Consider the following 22,249-nt stretch of genomic DNA (forward strand, 5'->3'; position numbering starts at 1 on the left):
ATGTGACAAATAACCAAGTATTGTATGATTTATCTTCTATCTTAGATGTTAGAACAGTTTATGATTGTCCATTGGAAAGGAGATTGAGATCACCTGTGAGCTGATCACAGAGCTCCGATTGGCCAATCAATCAGAAACATTAAAAGACAATGAGCAAGTGATCAGGAAGTGTTTTATTTTGTCTTTGCAGAGGCTGTGAGAAGAGGCAAATTGTTGATTTGTAAATCTATTGATTTTGGATTGGTTTTCTGGCCATTTCACTCGAATGCACTCACACTGCATGTTGTCTGAAGTGTAAGAATCAGAACAAACTGAAACCAAATGCTGTGTATTATTTTTAATGTAGATGGCAGTAGTACAAAATGATCTCAACAACAGAAGGTTACATGGATTATAATGCTTTTTCGGTCACACATTTCTCATTCAAAGCACTAAAGGGGCTGGCACATGACCATTTGAAGTGACTGTTTTTATATTTCATGTGGCGTAAGAGTCAAACGACGTGTGAGAGGAATGTTCGTGGCACCATTCTGCTGTTTAATCTGCAGAGTACTGAGCATGATGAGATGTGTCGATGTGTCACTCAGTTTCTGTGGTACTGAACTCGACTCACACAGGACAGGTGTTTCCTGTGTGTGTGTGTGTGTGTGTGTGTGTGTGTGTGTGTGTGTGTGTGTGTGTGTGTGTGTGTGTGTGTGTGTGTGTGTGTGTGTGTGTGTGTGTGTGTGTGTGTGTGTGTGTGTGTGTGTGTGTGTATACTTGTGATTCAGTCATAGTCAAAAAGAAATTGCTGTTATATGTGTGTGCACACTGGATTTTGGTATGTGCTTTAGGTTTTAATTTTTTTTATTTGATAGCACTGTATTAATCCCCACTGTGTTAATATTGTGAATATAAAGAGACACCTGGGAACATGTTGCATAAAGACTGTGCGCAGCCTTGATGCAGCAGAGGAAGAATGGAGGAGGGAGGGTTAGGAGGGTCTCATTGACTGGCATTGGTGTGCTGAAAAACTGAGGCCGTATATATAAAATAACTTGCAACATTTGATGCTCATCTGCAGCTGCACACGTCATTTTAGAAGAAAAATAAAGTGTTGGTTGACTTGACTAATTATATCTATATATTCTTTATGGTTTTACTGCTTCAAGATTGACATTTCTGCAACAGCTTTAATTCAACATTCAATTCTACCTTCATCTGTTGTTTCAGTCATTGGACAATCGTTCACCACAAGAAAGTTTGACACTATTCTGCAGTAAAAACATTTATTTTAATTATAAAATATTGGTGGTGAACATAGCCATGTCAGTTTAAAGACCCTGGGATTGTGCACCACAGAGAGGTTTCCTATTCACCACGAGGATAACACATGGAAATAGACAATGAAGGGCAAATATTAGATTCTGGGTAATGTCTGATGAGTGTTCAATGGGCTTTCTACTTTTATTTAGATCTCATCTTTTTTGTTATTGTATGAATAAAGAATTGAGTCAATACACACATGAAGACCTACAGGCAGTTTGAAGTTACAATGAGCCGTCACTAACAGGAGAAGAAGCAGCAAGTGTACCAGGAGGAACCTTCCAAACTAAACATCTGAAAGCCCCATACTAAGATGCAAACAGTCAAACAACTAGCATGTTTGACAACCATGCGAACCACTGCACAACCACGTCATCACAGAAAATTAAGCACAATATTGAGTTCAGTTGGTTCAGTTTGTTCACATCGACAATGTGATCTCATGATCCATACCAGAAGAGAGAGAGAGAGAGAGAGAGAGACAGACAGACAGACAGACAGACAGAGAGAGGGGGGTGGACGAGGCAATGTGGTAGCTGTGGCAGAGCGCTTGATGAGATATGAGAAGTCTGATCACAGACAATTAAACAAAATGAAGGTTTTGTTTTTGTTACAAAAAAACAAAACACCAATATGCAAATAGAACGCGCTTAACAGTATTAACAGGTTTCCTCCTGGAAAATATCAGAATGAAATTATTTTAGAATTTGAATTAGAAACACAACAAAAATAAACAAGCCTTGGAATTATGAAAGGGATCTCACACTGTCCACATTTAAAAATGATAGTGGCACGGTTACGTGTGTGTGTGTGTGTGTGTGTGTGTGTGTGTGTGTGTGTGTGTGTGTGTGTGTGTGTGTGTGTGTGTGTGTGTGTGTGTGTGTGTGTGTGTGTTTTTGCGCTGGGATGTGGTTTGGTGCTTGTCAGCATGTCCTTGAAAAAAGTATGTGTTGCGCTTCTAATCCTCAGCGGCTCTGAAACGCCACATGAGACAGAGACACGTCGAGCGGGAGTACAAATGAGGGGGAAGGAACTGCTTCTCTGAACTGGTTCCTGGCGTCTCGTTCAATTTGATCTTTCATTTAGAAAATTAACCATCATTGCGAGCATGCAGTCCTGTCACTTATCAACAATCAGTATACACGTTATATGGTGGGCTACAATACATATAAAAGTGCACATAAATGACAAAAGTGCTGAGTATTCAAAGACAATTTCCAAACCACAAAAACTTGTCGTGCAATTCGTTTAAAATTACGAAAACGAACAAGTTTATCTGAGGAAACGTGATAGTGTAATGTCACATTTCTTCTTTATGTCTCCCCTTCTAATCTCGTTTGTAGTTGGGTGACATTACGTGTTTGTCAGTGTGTACTGTATATACTGTGTATACCGTGCAGTGTTCTCACCGTGCAGACATTTGCAATTTTTCAGCCTTTCTTGTATTGTAATTTTTTGATTTATTTATCAGAGTGGACAGTATGTAAATTTTTTTGGTTGTTATTTTTATGTTCATTACTTTGAATTTGGAGTAGATGGACACTCAATGAAGGATATAACACTTTAACACACATTTGTTTGATAACTTTACCTAGTCAGGAATAATAGTATGTGACATTCATCTTCTGAAAGTCTGTTGATGAGTTGTGTTGTAGAAAATTGTAATTTATGGTTTAAGAAGTGAGCATATGTTTCTCTATACAGATTTTATTTCAACTTCAGTTGGTGGTGTAATAGCTGGTGTGTACGGTATCCATTGTGACGATGTATATATCGCCCCACCTTATTTAGAGAGCACACATTAATGATAAGCTGATAAACCACCCTATTCCTGACTTATCACTCTTCATCCATTCATTTTATTTAAATTAAAAGTGAATAAATTATACCTCAAACAGTGTTTGATTATTTTAAAAGTTTATTTAAGACCAGTAAGGCAGATCATCATGGGTAGTAAACAATTTCCTATTCTATAAAACTACACGAAAGAAAAAATCTATACAAAACATAGTTTTCCAACTTTACGCCACCAATTGGCAAAGGTTTTTATAAGAGCATAATGTCTGAAAGTGAATCAGGCACAAAAACCTGCTGGTAGTACAGAGGAAAATATAATGAATGTGATAGTGAATAAGACTGCAGAGATAAACTAACTGTACAAATAAATAAACGGACCTTTAATTTAGTTAGTTTTCTCACAAGTAACACACAAAGCATAAATGGAAGCCAGGAGATCCCTTTGTAGCATATTGTGTCATGTAATTTTCTTATATTTTCTATAAGTTGATTTACAATTATTAAAAAGGAAAAAAAAACAAAAAACAATAACACCTACATACGACATGTTTTAAATAAAACAAGGAAATGTCTTATGGCACTTTACAGCATTCCAGACATTTTTGTAAATGCAGTATGTGTGTGTAGGCTATGTACGTATGTATATATGCTGAATTCATCTTAATTACCTTCATCAGCAAAATATAGCAACTTATCAGTTCCATGTCCAAAATTCACCATTAAAGCTCCATGAAACTACAAAGGTTGCACAACAGTGTTGTTTCATTTGTGGCAGTAAAGCCACATATTTAGCTGTGATAGTAAAGCTAATTTGTTAATGTAATAATGAAACTGTCAGATTGTTTTCTTGTTTCTTCCACATTTTAGATGCCTTCATATTCAATGTCTCATTGGACGCGGATCTATGTGAGGATAAGCAAAACGCGTCAGGACGACCAGATGCCTGGATCACACTGAGCTGAGGTTTGCCTTTGGTCCGCGTATTTCCAGGATTATCTGTAGTATTTTATCCAGCTGCTAAAAAGGTCAACTCATGACGTCTCAGGCGGCCAGCAGATGTAGGTCCGGGGTCAAAAGACTTTGCACTGGTTCATGCTGAACATGCGCCTCCTGGCCCGTTTCCTGGCCTGGTTCACGACTGTACGCACTGCGTACTCAAACACTTGTTGCACTCCGCGGTTGCTTAGAGAGGAGCACTCCACGTAGCCTTTAGCATGGATCTCCTGGGCCACGCGTCTCCCTTCTGCGGCCGAGATGCAGCTGGCCCGGTGCACCCCCATCTCCCTCTGGTCCGTCTGGGTGGCCACCAGCAGCACAGGCACCTTGGGCAAGTTCTCGCGGACCTCGAGGATCCACTTGTGCTGGACGTTGGCCAGAGAGTTCGGGTTGGCCACCGAGTAGCAGATGAGGACGACGTCGGCGTGCTGGTACGACCTGGGTCGGATCTGTTTGAAGTTGTCGTTTCCCGCCGTGTCCCACAGGCCGAGGCTGATCTGCACCCCGTCCATGTACACCTCCACGCCGGTGTTCTCAAACACGGTGGGCCTGTAGACGTCGGGGAAGGTTTCAGACGTGAAGCGCACCAGCAGCGCCGTCTTACCGACGGCGTTGTCCCCGACCAGGACGCACTTCACCGACATCTCCGACAAGTCGCTCATGGTCTCGTCCGATCTCCTCACTTCTCAAGATGTTTATGGGTTGAGAAATTTCCTGTGAGTCTCGCCTCTGTTCAGGAGGAAGTGATCACTCCGAGTACTCACAAATAAGTCTGTGACGTAAAGCCAGGCTTTGTGGAAACTTGAACTTAATCTATATGCTTCGGTGCGGCCGCAAACAAACTTACAGATATGACCAATGGCATCTCGTGATATATCCTTAAATATGCAGGTGGTATGCACAGTCAGCACTTCACATCACCTCTTGGTTGTTGAGGTCATCTCAGCTTGTCTAATTTCCATGCAATTTCCTCAGAGCGGTCAAATTCTGGTCCGTCTCTCTAAACATGATGAAGTCCGTGCACGCTGTTCCCAACTGTCGGTCCCAGGGAGGTAAAATTTACTGTGAAGGAAACATAAGGACATATATTAGCAGTGTGACGTGTCACATGGCAGCCAGCGCTTGATTGGTTTATCCGAAACTGGATTCATAATTCTCCATGCAGCTTAAATGCACTTCTCCTAAAACAGCCTGCTCATGAACACAGCAGCAGCATGACTCTCAAAGCCAAAATGTTCACATAGCAAATACGAAATATTACCTGACACTGTATTGTAGTATTCACACACACTTTCATGTCATTTTCAAACTTTCATCTTAGAAAGAGTAACAAAGTACGGATTAAATACGGAAGTAGAGATTTATGTGCTTGGGTGTGACTCAAAATTCAGAGTTTCATCCTGATGAATTATACAGCTGCCAATCAGTAACATATATATATGTCTGAATCATTATCAGGCTCACATGGAAGAGGCTTCCATCTGCCTCCACTTAATCTCACCAACCACCGTCACTAAACAATTTTTCAACTGCTCTTTTATTCCTTAAAATTGCTTTGGACAGGAAGCGGGTTATGTTTTAGCTACAGAAATGAACTGAGAGCCTTGATGATACTAAATCAACTGGTGGGTAACAAAGATTTGTCTGTTGCACTAAAGTGACAAATGACAAAAAAAACAAAACAAATAACAACCTTGGAGTCGAGTGAGATTTCAGAAACAAATTGAAAATTGTGTACATCATGCACACTATGCAACTGCTTTGTTTTCATTTTGAAGTTGATCAGATGTACATGTTACAGCTGTAGTTTTAGCTGGTGGAGAATAGATCACCGTTACCAGACGAAACACACACAGGAACTTCACTCAGGCCAAGAGAAACGGTTTCTCAAAGTCATTAAACATAAATTCCACTTATGGTCTGTTCTATAATACAGTGCTTGTGTGTGTGTGTGTGTGTGTGTGTGTGTGTGTGTGTGTGTGTGTGTGTGTGTGTGTGTGTGTGTGTGTGTGTGTGTGTGTGTGTGTGTGTGTGTGTGTGTGTGTGTGTGTGTGTGTGTGTGTGTGTGTGTGTGTGTTTGTTTCTCTCTCTCTCTCTTTTTATAATTGGGCTTTCTTTTTGTAAGAACATATATTGCCTACTCCTGATGGAGATGGAAAGAATTGAACGGGACCTTATAACAAGTGGATTTTCCACTATGCATTTCTTTAAATAAACCTGTGAGGGGGAAAAAAAAGGTTGAGTTCAAAATTGCTATACCAATAATAAAAAAATAAAGAAAATCTGAAAAAACTCAAATTGTATTAAAATTGAACTATAATAATACTAATAACGCTTAAAGCCTGCTTTAATTGTGCAAGAAAAAAGATTGAGTACACCTAAAGTGGTTTATTTCAGCCCGTCAAGCTCTACTTAAAATTAATCTTTTTAATTAAAAAAATATATATATATAAATAAGTGATTGTTTTGTGGGGAGGGGGGGCATAACTAGAAGCGCAGTAAGACAACAAAGACAAAGAAAGAAATGCCAGAACGTACCTTTCTTGTCACACTTCTCAATCTTTAACGGACGGATGCTGCCTGCGGGCTTTGAAAACTTCACACACAACACATATGTCTGGTTTTAAACTCCACGAACAGTCTGTGAGCAACTAAAGCTGACCGGACCTCCTGTCGTTGTTCACGCCACGACTGCGTGTCCGTCAAGACACGAATAATCCGAGACCTCTCGAGGTTCCGACGTCAAAGAGGCGGACGAGAAAGTAGAAGAGACAAAAAGCATCCTGCTGGTGAATTGTGGAGGAGTGACTGACTGAGAGTTCGCCTCCCACACGGCAGCGTTTCTTCTGCTGTCGGAACCTTTTTTCTTTTCTTTTTCTTTTCTTTTTTTTACGCAGCAGCAGCGGAGAGCATCTGGCACAGGTAAATAGATCGTTGTTCTATTAGAAAACATAGCGCACTTGAATTCAGAATTATGAACAAAATGGGAAACCGAACGATTGCGTCAGAAGTCGGGTGCAACAACAGGGAAAACTATTCTTAATTGAGATTTATATGGTTCAATCGTGTCTTGATTCTTTGTTGGCACAATAAATTTGTTTTGGTAATAAAAATGGAAATTTGGTGATTTCAAGGGTGAAAAAGCTCAAAATATCTATTTTTGAGAATAAAACCCCATGCAAAATGAATCCCTGGTTGTTTAGAGAGACATAAATCAATTGAAGGCTTTTTATCTCAAAGAGTATAACATATTTCTCTCTGAGGGTGAAATACACCTGATCGTCCAATGAACTGCAAGCAGTTAAGGTGCATTATGGGAAATGTAGGAGAGCGATGGAACTATGAAATACATGTAATAATTGTAATGTACAAGTCTTAATTGGTTAAAATGTATGAACGTTTTGAAGTTTTGTTTTTTGGTGTGTGTCTTTTAAAAGAATATGAAGATAAACAATTGAACTGCTCTGCTTTGTTTATTTCAAAAAATGTTTTATTGAGTCTTGGTCTTCATGCTTTCAGGAGGCGTTCGTATTTGAATATCTTCCAGTATGGGTAAACGTAAGCCTATGGCATAGTAGTATTATTGCTTTTGTGTTAAGATATGTGTAATTTATTTTTGGACCCCCACTATGTCCTGGGTAAGTACAAAATATCTCAGTGATTTCCCTAATACATCTATGCTATCAGAAACTTTCATTTTCAATCATTATTATTATTACTGCTACATAATTACGGACTGCTACATTAATGTTTAGATTGAAGATGTGTGTGATCATTGTTATTAAATATGTTTTATTCCCAGGATGCCAAACAAAATAAATTTAAAAAAAAATGTAATCATGAAAATCAAGTCATTTATTAGGACAAAAATATTCCTTTTTGATTTTCATCTATCTCTGCATCTTGCTTTTATTTGCATTGACATATCATCCCAACTGTTTTGACATTGAAGATGCATATATATCTGGAAAGATCTTATTTGATGTAGGTATGAATTATTTAAGGTGAAAATTAAAATAATCGCAGGCTACATTATATTGTGTATAATTCAAAAATAATTCAATATCCACCCCATAGTATATCAGAATATCAAATCCACAAATCGGTTTTGATGGTTTCTATTGTAATAAATATATGATCAGGTAAAAGTAACAAATGTTATGGGTTCAACCTTGGAATCTAAAACTATCCAGCTGCTGGGCATAGTTTTGTTTTATTACTTTTCATGTGTTCGATGAGTGATTTTATCTTCATATATACACTTTAAAGCCATCCCATATGAGCAGTGAGCAGCCACTGTTCCAACACATTGGGAGCATTCAGGATTCATGGGTCTTTCTCAAAGGTGATGAGGGTGGCAGCATTCACTTTCCCCTGCAAAATGTCCTTCTCTAAGTTATAGGACACCGTTGCTGCATAAAACTGATATGCATTATCAATTAAAGCAACATTTACTCACACACAGAAATTCAAAATTGTAAATTGTAGAGAAATGTCTTTTATTCCACAAATTATGTAAAAAAAAAACACATGAATGGAGGAATATAAAAATACAATATTCTCTTCATATGTAATTTATTTCGAACATTATTAACAACATTAAGGAAAATCCATTAACATTTTTGCAGCATTAAAAAATGTTACACAGGTAGAAAACCTAGTTATTAGATATCTCTATATAGCTATATAGAGATGTATTTATCAACAAAATTACTATATTTACCTAAGAATAGATGCTACAACTGTGGCACAAGATACGTTTTAAAACCTACAATAAAGCCAGCTAAAAACATTTAATGTGCCTCGCATAAGAAAATATAATTACACGGTTTTAATTATTTCCTGAGTTCAAATTTCAATACTGGCAGATAATACTCATTATGTTACAGATGTACCTTCTTGTACATTCAAGGAAAAGAAATATTAAAAACCTCTCTCTCACCTCAAGAAACATCTGGGGTTTTTTTTATAACTCCACATTAAAACTGACATAAAAGGCAATGTCGTCACTTAAAACCTTGGAAACAATCGTAACGTGTAATCATCGTTCAAATAAACCTTTCTTAAAACTGTTGTCTCTCACATAACACCCATTTGCCAACTATTAAATAATTCCTTATTCCACTTTGTAGCATCTTGGACTAGTTTTGATGTGGAGGACTCTGGTTCAAATCCCGGTTGAATTACGAAGGCCTGTCGGCATAAAAACTAGTGAAATAATGGCGCAAGTCGCAATGACTGTTGCAACCGAGATCAGCTCAATAGACTCTCTACAAGATGAAATCACAGCTTGTCAAAGATGAGGACAACTGGACAGAAACCTTTCACTCTTTTAAAGAGACAAAGAGATTTAAAATATCTTTACAGATTCAGAAAACTACGTTTCGGCCTCGATCAAAGAGGCAAAGTTCAGGATCATGCAGACTGATCTGAATTTAACTCATACATTCCCATTGCATTTATATGATGTCTACAATGTGTACAACGATTTATACGTTATAGTGATTGCATGGTGGAATTGTAGAAGTGGAGTAAAGATAAAAGAAAGAACTGTCCTCCGTAGCAGCTTCAGTTTGGATCCAATAAACGAGTCGTTCTCACTTCAAAGAGACCAAAACAAGACCCGGTTTTGGCTCAGTGAACCTGAGGAGATGCAGAGATAAGAGAGAAGGTGGGTGAACATAAGCGCGCCAAGCTCTCGTGTGTGTGTGTGTGTGTGTGTGTGTGTGTGTGTGTGTGTGTGTGTGTGTGTGTGTGTGTGTGTGTGTGTGTGTGTGTGTGTGTGTGTGTGTGTGTGTGTGTGTGTGTGTGTGTGTACCTGTAGTGTTTATTAGTGAGGTAGTCTACAACAGCAGGGCGGATGCGGGCCACGCCCCCCTGGCTGTGGTTCCCTCTTCCTGTGATGACAGAGAGCTGAGGTCGACACAGACCTTGTTCAGCATCTGCGCAGAAAGACGCCAAAAGAGAGCAAAACATATAGACAATATGGTTAACAGCAGGAATCTGTCCAAGTTCTATCAGAAACAACTGAGCATTTGGATGCACACTATATACTAAAATTATCTCTGTCAGAATATGGATTTAAATAGGGAATTTAATGAGCGACACTTCAGGGTGATGTCTTCTTTTTCTTTAATGTAACTGAAACTTACTACAGGTGTGAAACTGGAGACGGTGTTGTTTCTCAAGTTGCTTTTAAATCCTTTCAAGACGTGGACTATGTAAACCATGCAAGTTCAATTCATCTACTTTTTTTTTTTTAAACATTAGTTCATTCCTTGTTATGGCATTATTTAGAAGTGACAGCCATGCTACTTTGGTCCCAGGTAAGAAGGCACAGAGAGCTAGATGATACAGTCGGGCTGTCACACGTGTGGCCCACATGTCAGTGGCCAACAACAGGGCTTCGTCAGGCCTGTGAGACGATTTAGCCAAATGTAATAATAAAAAAATAAATAAAATAAAAACCATAAACTGCAGCATTTTCCAATCAAAGTAACTGCTGCTTGGAGTTTAGTACATAACATGCATGTATGGCCATTTTTTTTTTTTTTTTTGTTAATCTGATCTAATACTTACCCGGAAGTACATTAGAATTGAAGATGGATTAATTAGCTGGAGTAAACATGCGTTTCGTTTCACTTTTTTTTCTTTTGTTTTTTTTAAACTGCAGAACCAAACTTGACATCCATCGAGATATTCAACTGTTTTAAACTCTTTCATTATGTTTAAGCGCAGCATTGTGTGCTGCAGCGACTATTTGCGCCTTAAATATGCTGCACCACATGGTTGTGTTACATAACAGACATGCACATAAAGCGCCGACAGTGGGAAGCAGTGCAATGTACTGGATACATAGACTCTGATCAGACCATAAACCAGATTATATCTCCTCCTCTGATGTTTAATGTTGTATTGCTGCGGCCTGATATTGACAACAAACTGGTGCCGTCAGTGTGATGACTTGTAATTGCCATTAATGTATTTCCTTGATTCTGAATGGTGCCAACATAGATACATTTACAAGTAAAATGATCAAATATATTAGAAGAAAAAAAAGTAAGATACCTGCAGTTTTGTCCTGTAGGACCCGAGTCAGATGCTGGAGAGCCTCGTCTACATGCAGCCCGTGGAGGTCCAGGATGTTGTTGGGAAGCAGTGATGAATTGACCCTTTCAAATATCTGAGCTGCTGCGCGGTGATTGGCTTCTCGCATCCCCTGGCCATGTAAATGTCCCTTTAAAAAAAGAAACGCGCAGAATTATTTACTCTGCAACTAACATTTTCTCAATGTTAATCTCAATGGAATGTAGGATTGGCTTGGAGTATGGGTGGAATATCGCATCCCCTTTCCTAGTATTGTATTTTTAATGGTGGAGAAAGATGGAATCTGACCAATTCTCTAAATAAAAAAGCAGATTTTAATTGCTCCCAGTCCCAGCCAATTAGTGCTTTAAAAAAAATGCAGTTTCTTACCTGTTGGGCATAAAATGAAGCAACTTCTTTGCGGCCTTGCTTGAAGGCCTCTGCAGCCTTGGAGAAGCTCTCCAGCTGACGCCTCCTCTGTAGGCTGGCCTCAGCCCTGAAGTCCTCATATTCTGGGTCCTCAGTATCCTGATAATTAGGTAAAGCCACTTCCAAAGCCTTCTGCCTCTGACAAGTTGTAGGAACAGACACGGGCAACTCATTAGAAGCTGGCAAAGTAAATTAACAATTTATCAAGTGGCAAATACCTCCCAACAATACCAACACATTAATGTTTCGTTCCACAGTCATGGTGAAACCGTGCCAATTCATCATCTTCACTAATACCTCCATAAATCCATACCTTTAACAGGGTTATACAAATCGGAGATGTGAATGCAAACATCCACACACTTTCTTTTTTTTTTAATCTTGAGAAAAAATGATCTAATAAAAACAAAGAAATAAGATGTATGTGTTGTGTTCGACTGTTTTCTTTTCTCTACCTTTTCCCGGTCCTTGCTGGTTGCTCTGTGACTGTCAGATCGAGGAGCTTCTGGGGCGACGACTGTTTTAACAGGCTCCTCAATCAGCAGAGAGCGGAGAAACAGCTCCGTCTGTGTCAGGCTGTAACTATATGCGCACACAATAGTTAAAAAGGTATAAAGCAGTTTCACCATACTAGTGATTTTAATGCAATAACTTTTATCCTTCTCAATCGACTACAATCTAAATGTTTTTTCTCACTTGTGGTCTCTGAAGATGTCTTGGAGAAAATGCTTGTCTATGTTGGGGAAAAGGGAGAACAGTTGGTTCTCTTTCAGCACTGTGGCTCCGTCGCGCCGATCCAGGTCTGCGCGACTTTTTCTGGTCTGAGAAAGACAGTTGATGAATTTCGCATAAAGTCAACAGTTAAAAAAAAGTGCAACGCTCCTGTGAGGGAAAACAATGAGAAGTTTTACCTGTTCCACATTACTCTGCAAAGCCTGTTCCTCTTGTATAATATCTCTTAGAGAGACGTGTGGACGGGACACACTCCAGTGGTCCATCAACGGCATGTGACGCCAGGCCTCTGGTCGGCTGTCCAGTGACGTGCATCCGTCCGTGTTTGTCGGGAACTTTACTGGTGGTGTTCGGTCTCGCTGCCCAGTTTGAGTTACTTGTGAATCATCCCAACGTGCTGTACCTAAACATTCAAAGGTTAACTTTTTTTTTTTTATTTTAACTATGGAGATAAAATGCATGTTTTCGTGTGAGTTACTGTTATTGTACAAGATATGGCCCGGCTTGTTTGTAAGTGACACTGTAATAATCAAAAGCTGGGCAAATTGAAGACGCTTTTAACAATGGAAACACATTTTTGGAGTTCATCTGTGTGGTTTTTGTGTGTTCAAACTCACTTTCCTGCAGCAAGTGAAAGGAAAGCGATGCTTGCTTTTGTCGTTCCTGAAAAATCACAATTTATGAACGAGGTAAGAAAACAAAGACCTTCTGAAACGCTCACAATGAAAATGACACTGGTGCGTGCAGTGAGCTCACCTGGATGGTTTCCTTCCACTTCTGGTGGAGTAATTTGGCCAGACTCAGGTCCATCAGCACAGCACAGTCTTCAGCAGAGCATTCACCTGAACAGAAAGACAGGATTTGAGTTGCAGAGTTGGATAAACCATAAATACACAAATAACACAAACATATGTATGACTTTGAAGCAGAATTTTATCACGGCTAGTGAAGTTACCTGGACAACAGCTATGGCCGGTGTCAGAGGACAGCCTGCACAGATGGCCAGTCCATCACAACCAGAATATCATACGCAATATGTTTTAAGAAGATTTCTTTTCGACATAAGTGTGCAGATATTGCTTAAAATGAACAAAAAACATCAAGCCCAAGGCCTACAACTGTTTCTACATGAAGATTAAAAAAAAAACTGGAAAAAAAGTAGAAAAATAAACAACATAGGCCAGAGGCATTGTTTACATACATCTTATACCTGTTGTATTGTACAATTTCCAAAAAGTATTTTCAATCACCAACTTCAGTGCAAAAATGCATTCTTACTGTAAGAAAAGAGATTTTAAATTACCACCATAGTGTACTGTATTTATCTTCCAAAAACTCAGACATTGGTACCATCAGACTTATTTTACCAAGATTTAGATGGCCCAAGGTCAAGATTACAGTGACCAGTACAGAATGCTCTCGGTCAGTCACAACATCTGTCATCGAGCTATGAGACAGAAGTCTGTGTTTCTATGTGAATTAACTGTAACTGCCCGAAATAAATAAATAAATATATGAAAGACAATATCTCCTGAACAATGCAGCAATACCTGCATTGTAAGTATTATGTGAGCAAGGTTATATTTCCATGTCACACAAATCCTTGCATTGGTTTAGTTTGTACAGCCGAGTGCAACACTCTTATGCCTTCAAAGACACCGGATCCTCGTTTTTGTACTGTTATCTACAAGTTATCAGATCAGATCTTTGTGCTGCCGTCGTCAAATTAGATGATTAAAAACAAAGAGTGGCATACAAATGGACTGAAGCATGTCAAAACCTTAGAGGTTAGCTTGTCAGCTGTTATGGAGTTGCAGGTTTACATGCATTTTCCATTGTGAAACCTGTGCAGTATTTACCTGGATCGATTCCAACCGGACCAAACAGTTCAGTGAGCTGCAGGGCCAGCTCAGTGGGCAGCTTCATCTCCACGCTCTGAATATTCAGGTGTCCCCGACTCCGCTCCCTTCTCTGCTTCTCTTCTCGCTCCATTTCGTCCAGCTCAGCCTGCAGTACCCGATTGACCTCGTCCATGCTGGCGATGTCATCCTCGGTCTCAACCCTCACCTCTTCAATTATAACTCCATTATCCATGCTCCCGCCCCAAGCGCCACCCTCCAGGTCAGGCAGTGCCACCAGTTTGTCACATCTCTCCTCCATTTTTGTTTCAGACACAATCTGCTCGAGTTGACTTGATTTTTCTGGGTTTGTGAATGCGTCAGGCTCATCTTTATTTGTTAATGGGCCACTGGAACCTCCAAAACTCAAGACATCTATATTACTTGCACTCTCCCCTGATTCGTTAACTCCTTCACAGATTGTCAGCTGAGCCCCTTCCTGAATCACAGTTGCCTCGTCCTCATGACGACGCTCTGCTAACACAGTAGGACATAAACTGGTTTCCACAGCTTCACGTAAAGCTTCACCTGGTGTAAATGCACTGTGGTCAACTGCACTATCATTCTCCTTCTCCACACTGTCTTCATCTTTAAAAAACCTCTCTCCCGAGTCCAACAGGAGGTTGGTGGTCCACTCCAAATCCTGCTGGCATTTGTCATACAGATCCTCCAATGTATCGAAACTGACTAGTTTGAAATGACGACTGAGAATGCGCAGACTCTCCAGGTGATCTCGAGTCACTCTAAACTCCTTCTCCTCCACCTGCGTGCCTTTTTCATGCACCACACGGTATGGTACCTCCCGGTGGCCAGATGGATGAACTGCAACGGCGGCAGACACCGCGGAGGAGAGCTCCGGCACAAAACGAGACGAATCACCAGACACGACTGTGACGTCACTGCAGTGGCCGCCAGCAGTGGCGTCCACGTCGGTGGGGCCGTTTTGGCGGTTGAGTCGCCAAAGAAGAGCAAAGTCTTGAGGCTCTGTCTGCGTAAAGCAGCCTGTGTCCTCCAGAAGAGGAACGGTAAGTCCCTGCTGGTCTGGCTCTGATTTAGACTCTGCGAACAGGTCAAGCTTTGGTTTGAGGTCAAGACTGAAGGCTGGGTTGGAGCTTGCGGCAACATCTGAAGTACCGCTGATCTGTCCATCATATAAATGTTGTGGTGATGTATTAGGGCATTGGACAGTATTCGAAGGAGAATCAGTGTAGTTCTGAGTGAAGGTAAGGGCGAGCTTGCACTGCTTCCCTGATCTACGACCCTGACGCTGCTTCCGTTCCTGACTGCCTTCAGTCATGATAGTGTTTTCTGTTTCATACAAAGGACTCTGAGAGATCACACTCACACCACCATCCTGAGTTTTACTCTCCCTGTCAATATCTGTGCTCGTGATCAAGTTCACGTCTCTACCAGTGTCGCCATCAGCACTATGGCTGTCGGCTCCTTTATGACATAAAGAGCTTTTGGAGATGAATGACGAATCAGCACTGAGGGCTTCGAAAGGATTTAACAAGTTGGTAGAGTTCGAATCCACAGCTTCTCGAGCAATGTCTGCCACTTCAGGTTCTATTGTAGGCCTTTCCAAACTATCTGTCCTTGGTTCTCTGGCGACACAAGAGTCAGCTGCTTTCCCGTCCAACACGCAGTCTGGTAATTCACCTCGGATCTGCTTCACGTCCTGCTCTCGCTCTTCCCCGTCAGATCTATTGCTGTGAGATTCCTCACAGGTGCTTCCTGTCTCGTCCTCCTTATCTTTGTCCCCAGAACTTGGAGAAAGAGAGTGCGAACTGCAAGACTCACTCTGCTCTGCAACTTTACCAGTCTGGATAAGATCAAGAAGACTCTGAAGCTCGGCTACTTTGGGGCCCGAGTGCACACCTGCCGCTTTACCTTCTTCAGAAGCACAGTCATTTCCTTGCTCAGGTACTGCTTTATGGTTTCCTCGTTCCTTAATCTGTCGCTGAGCTAGAGGACTTTCAGAAGGCCAATCTCCCATAAAATCCAACAACTTAGATGTTACTGCCTGTCCTTCCCGCAAAACCTTTTCAACCCCTTCTGCCTTTTTTTCCATTGTACTTTCTTTCCCTTCTGCCTTGCTGTCTGACTGGTTAGTATCTTTCACCAGATCTACAGGATCCACCTTTTCAAAATCAGACCTCCTGCTTGATCTGTCCCTCTTAATTCTTTGCTTTATAGACTCTGAGAAAGCCACAGGAAGTTCTGCCCCACACTGCTCTTCGTTCATTACCGACTCCACAATACAATCTGGGATTTTCTGGTCTCCAGCTGAGTTATTTACAGCCAGCCGAGCGTCCAGCTCAGAATCTAACGCGCTCAAGTCGATGTCATCCCCATCAGAAAGGTTCGGGACGTCAGTGGGTTTGTCACCAAGTTGGAAATTAAGCGACTCTGTGGATTTGTGGCTGCCATCGTCTAACTTTTTCCCTTCTCGAGAGCGGCCGATGGATGACACATCAGGAAGGGAGGAAAACAGCTGATGGCGGGATTTCTTACATCCCTCAGTCAAACCAGGCTGATCTACAAGATCGGGGCATGGAGTTTGAGACAATGGTGGCCTAAAGAAAACGACAGGGGTGTAAAAAGAGTAAATAGAAGTGTTGAGCAATGCAGGATGTTTGCGAACTGATTTAGTGTTAAAAAGATTGAAATTATTTATGGTACTCAAACAACCACATGCACATAATGGAGAATGTGAATATCTACTATGCAGCATCTCCTTAAGTATTCAATCTGGATTTCTTTCCCCTTTAATCAATAAAAAAGGAGTTTTCGAATATGACCGCATTGTTATGGAGAGTCATTGTGAGAAAATAAATAATAGAAAATAGTGGTATTCTCCTTCTGTGAATGAAAAAAACAATAGGAATCATATTTTCTCTAAAACTTTCAAATAGGTTTTGGTTCAAATTCTTTTGAAACGTTGATCATTTTGATCCAGATAATGAAAAGAAAGATAGATTTTCCAAGTAAGAGCTTGACAATCATCTACACTTGCTTTCACTCTTTAAAAAGATTAACATGTAAATCACATACTAGTTTATGAACGTGTATTTTTTCACCTACTGCGATTAAACAAGACATCATTTTGCCTTTGTTCTACACTGTCATTGTCTGAAAAATCTAATACACAGAAAGTAATTTAAAGAAGTGCATTCAAATATCTAAAATTCTAATGGCTTCAATGCAGTTTCAATAATCACAAGATCTCCACTATATATGTAAGACAGACGTTTACTCAAAAAAGCAAATTCAGAGTGGAACTCACTGTGAGCTTTCGTTCTCCAAAACGAGTCGAGATTTCCATTCAGGCATATGTGAGCCCATGATACCCTGGACTGAGACAAAGCGCTCATACCCACTGAGCATTCGGCGGATTGTTTCCACCGGCACATCATGTGAGGTGCGCCTACACATGAGCATACACACAAACACAGGGGATCAGGAATTATATGAACCTCGATCAGAATAAAACAGTTTTCTTTCAACTTTCAAACCAGACACCTGATCTTACTTCTCCAGTTCTCTGGGCTTGTTCTTCCACCAAGTGTCCGGCTCTCTGAATAGCACCTTGTATCCATGTCTCAGCGCCTACAGAAAGTCCATTATTTTGCCGTTAATATGATATTCCACATGTTAAAACAAGCTTAGATATTTGAAAATGTAAAAAAAAAAAATATCGATGGATTCATTATTATTATATTAATATTATTCAGGCACAGCTGACTTACCTGAGCAACATAGGGTTTCATCTCCCAGCCCTGCATGTTGGTGTTGTCAATGATAATGGGGTTTTTGCCCCTCTCAAAAGCCTCCTTGGCTGCAGGATGAAAAAAAAAAAAAAGTCAAAGCAAAAAAAAAAATTACATTCAATTTACAATAAAATCACGTAATACTGTAAAACTTTACAACAATATGTGTCATTCACCTCGTTTGTGGTTCCAGTTATGGGCCTCTCCCAAGGCAGTGTGGTCAAAGTGATATCGTCCATTGTGAAAGAAATAGTCATCAGTGCTCAGAGCAACTCCACCTTCGTTATGGTCGAGCAACGCTCTGCAGGGACATCCATAAAAATGTCTTTCAAACGTTGCATTTCAGTAGTGAAAGTAAACAACTCCTGTGCACCGTCTACATGTTTGACTCCGCTATCTCAGGAGAAAATTACTTTTCAAGTAAGGACAAGTTAATCAACTGACAGATGACCTCCTCTATCTGATTATGAAGGATTTAGCTTGTTAAACAATCACTGGTCTGAATTTGAATCATCTTATTATATATATATATATATATATATATATATATATATATATAAAATAAACAGTGTCTTCATGCTTTAACAATCAGGGGCTTCTAACCCATCCATGGAAACATCTTTACCTCGCCAAAGTTGACTTCCCAGATCCTGGAGGCCCTCGCAATAGTACAAGTACCTTCCCTTCCAATCGAAGTCTGTTGCAAGGAGCCAGTGGAGCAGCAGGCAGTGTCCAGGACTTTGGAATGGCTGTGTTTGGTTTGAGAGGAGCTTGACTTGTAGGCCCTGTATTCATCCACGGAGACACGTGTCTGGGCTGGCCAGGCCAGTTCGGATGTGTCTCAGCCTTGGGGAGAATGAAAGAGCCTTGGCTTTCATGGATACGAGGAGAAAATACCGGTGCCTCCAAATTCCAGGGTGACATGATACCCAGCGGGTCCTGATCAAGTTCGTTTATCTTTGATCTCGCTCCTCGTATTTCGTCAGACTGCACAAGGCCCGGTCGCTCTGAGGAAACCTGCAATGGCTCTTGCTTTTTGTACACCTGAAAAGCTGAAGGACGCCCTGAAGTACCCAGGTCAAAAGGAGGCTTTGCCTTATCTGGATATTTGTCCATTATCAAGTGTGTGAAATCAACCACGGACTGCTGCCCCTCTGCAGACTCATCGTCCCATGTGCTGAGCCGGTTGAACGGCGAAGAGGCTCCGGGCCGACGGTTCAACGGCTTCCCCGGTTCCCCTTGAGATCCAGATTCCAGGCTGGACTGAAGCAGCTCAGGGAGAGCCTGCTGGGTAAACGGTGGTGGAGGGAAAGAGGAACTGGATGCATCAACCTCTAAATACTTGCTGCCAAGGTGCTTTTCCCCAGCATCTTGCTTTGCGGTTAGAGTCTCGAGCTCTCGATCAATCAGCATGTCAAGCTCTTCTGTCAAAAGGTTTTCGGTGGAGGGAGAAGACGGTCGCTGAGAGGCCTCGGAGAAACCCGGGTCCGACCTTCCATCAGAAAAGTGACGGGGGCTGAGCAGGGCTGCAGCTGTTCGCTCAAAACCAGAAGCAGGAGGAGGGGCAGGCCCTGCGACTTCAGCTGCCACAGACAGCTCCAGGAGAGAGTCCATTGCATGTTCAACTGTGACACAAACAAACAAGCATGGGTAAAACAGCAAACACTGGGTGAAGGCTCATTAAGTGATAATATCAATGATTAAAAAAGATACTTGATGCAATTTGTTTTCAACAGATGCACTCAATTCATTGCAGAAAATGGTGAAATCACATTTCATCTACCTGTAATTTGATTGACACACAAATGTAGTCCTAGAGCAGGGGTCTCCAAACTTTGGTCTTCGAGGGCCGGTGTCCGGCATGTTTTAGTTCTCTCCCTGCTTGAGCAGATGTTAATCTAATGGTGATGTCATCACCAAGGTTGTGAAAAAGCCCATTAAAGAGACCCTCATTGCAATCAGGTATGTTGTAACTGGGAGAGAGCTCAAACATGCAGGACAGGTGCCCTTGAGGACCGAGGTTGGATACCTCTGTATTGTAAAACATCAAAACCAGAGTCCAACTGGAAGGGAAACAGATGATGACCACCCACTGATCTCGTTAGGAATTTAAAAAAGCTATTGGTCATAAAATAGAGTAAGTCGAGTGAAACATAAGAGACAGTTGTGACAGTGAGATTAGAAGTTGCACACAGTGAAATAGTAAGCCAGAAAAGTACTAACTGTAGAAGTCTAGCTCAGAGAAAGGCCGAGATGAAACAAAATAAACACACAAGAACAAATGACTTTAGTAAGTTGGATGCGGTGAACGTGGTAAGTAATTAGTATGGGAATTAAAAAGACTCCTGGAGATGGCAGTAATGCAAAATCCACGGTACAAGCAGCACTTCAAGAAGAAGACTGCAGTCTCAACCGTGGAGGGTAATCACTGCACAGAGAGTAAAGTCTACCCACTCCCCTGGGAACCGGTCTGTCGCGTATGTGGAGGACACAATGACTTTCAATTGTTATGACACTAAAGAGGCGCAACAAGTGAAGTGTGTGCGTGTGATTTTCGAGTTAAAAGAGAAAACAAAGCTTCCGGGGTTGGTTTTTTTTATTGTGCTGTGTGCAATAATCATGAAATATCCAGTGTGTAGGTATGGCATGAGGTAGAGTCCCTATCACCTACGGGATGCCACAGACACAATCTCCCAGAGTCGCACAGCAAGTCGTCGCGGGACGGGCTACCTTTAAAATCACACTCCGACAGCACGATGTAAATAACCTCTGGATCCAGGTGTGAGAACATCTCCTGCATGCTTTTCACGACTTTCTCCTTCTCCACATAAGGGAGCGGCGTGCCGGAGGGGATGAAGTAGCTCGAAGCTGCAGCCTGCTGTTGTGGATCGCTGTAGCCAGTGTTTTGACCGAGGCTTCCCCATTCCGACGGCGGCCCGTTGGGGAGCCTGGCGGGACTCTGGTCGGTCTTCTTTCTCCGAGGCATTCCGAGGCCGAGACACAGCCGGAGATCACTTTCATGAGCGGCTGAGTGGCCGGAGAGGAGCTGGAGGGCGACGCAAAACTGTAAACATATAGTAGTGTCGGTCTGAGAAACCCAAAAGTGTGCAGCAACTCAAGCTTGCCGATGTGCAACAGCGCCCCCGGTGGTGGAGTGGAATCACTGCAGCGTTGGTCATAGCAGGATGTAAACGTGGAGGCTTCAGAATAAAAGACGCTCCACGATCAGGTTTTAATGTGGAGGGAATTCAAGTGCAACAGCAAAACAGTCTGCGACAAATTCCCTTTTTGCACTCTAAATATTGCATATATCGTTACAAAATGAAAATTCTCAACCTTGTAAATTGTTTTAACACAACGTAATAGTGACGGACTGGCGACCTGTCCGAGGTGTACCCTGCCCTCAAAACCCTGAACTGGATAAGTGTCATAAAAGATGGACAATACAACAATATTTATGTTGATAAAACAACAACGATATGGTTAATTTGTTTTCCCTTGTTTCAAATGAAAATTTGAACTGAAACCGAACTCTGTTTTGTCGTTTATGTCTGTTTGCAGCAGAATTAGTTTTGGATCCCATTCCATGCATTATTAAATGATTACCTAGAATTATGAATTTTTATAATTCCAACACATTTTCAGGCAAATCTTAAATGAAGGGCCCTGATCTGAGTCATGAGTCAGCAACCCTATTTAATGTTTCCCCAAAATGCTGAAATGAAAAGATGGACTACTGATCACCAGCCAGATCTACTCTGTAGTAATCAAGTTACACTGGGTGTTTTTACAACAACGCATCTGGGCTGACAACCATTCATGAATTATCTGCTGTTGCAGCTAAAACGGGCTGAACCATTCAATCATTAGTTGTTGTTAAACTATTCCAATCTCACATTAGTTGTTAAACTATGGCAATACACATACCAGAGGTGGAACGTGTATTTCAATGTTGTCACTCAAACGCAACTATGGTTATATTGCCTTAAATGCATGCAGTGTTGTTGAACAATATTCAAGTAAAAGTACAGAGTACTTATTTCAAAGACCACTCAAAAGTGTGTATGAAATATATGCAGTCAAATGTTGAAGTATACAAAAGTATTTTTTTCAAAAATGTGTATGTTTAAAAATCATACATTTAAAAAGATTCCAATCAAAAGATAAAAAAAAAAAAAGAAATTAAATTGTGAGTGAAATCATGTTTTAAATCCAGAACTACCTTCCAAATATGAC

The 22,249-nt window shown here is 41.0% G+C and overlaps 2 protein-coding genes across 2 annotated transcripts; both read right to left on the reverse strand.

Annotated features, from left to right (window-relative positions):
* Positions 1-4,172: 4,172 nt before the first annotated feature.
* Positions 4,173-4,760, reverse strand: rhoh (ras homolog family member H; the record flags this gene model as incomplete). Its single annotated transcript, XM_080494363.1, has 1 exon — positions 4,173-4,760. The coding sequence occupies one exon, from the start codon at positions 4,758-4,760 to the stop codon at positions 4,173-4,175; it is 588 nt and encodes a 195-aa protein (XP_080350489.1).
* A 3,966-nt stretch (positions 4,761-8,726) lies between these two features.
* n4bp2 (NEDD4 binding protein 2) lies at positions 8,727-20,999 on the reverse strand (the record flags this gene model as incomplete). The annotated part of the gene is made up of 16 exons (XM_080521137.1): positions 8,727-9,741; positions 9,917-10,040; positions 11,167-11,335; positions 11,575-11,751; positions 12,069-12,195; positions 12,310-12,434; positions 12,525-12,748; positions 12,963-13,008; positions 13,102-13,187; positions 14,205-16,819; positions 17,530-17,670; positions 17,776-17,852; positions 17,993-18,081; positions 18,190-18,314; positions 18,639-19,638; positions 20,744-20,999. 16 exons carry the CDS (start codon positions 20,997-20,999, stop codon positions 9,696-9,698), a joined length of 5,427 nt encoding a protein of 1,808 aa, XP_080377263.1. The 3' UTR covers positions 8,727-9,695.
* Between the last annotated feature and the right edge of the window lie 1,250 nt (positions 21,000-22,249).

This window comes from Blennius ocellaris (genome assembly GCF_963422515.1).
Source record: "Blennius ocellaris genome assembly, chromosome: 3".
Lineage (NCBI taxonomy): Eukaryota > Metazoa > Chordata > Actinopteri > Blenniiformes > Blenniidae > Blennius > Blennius ocellaris.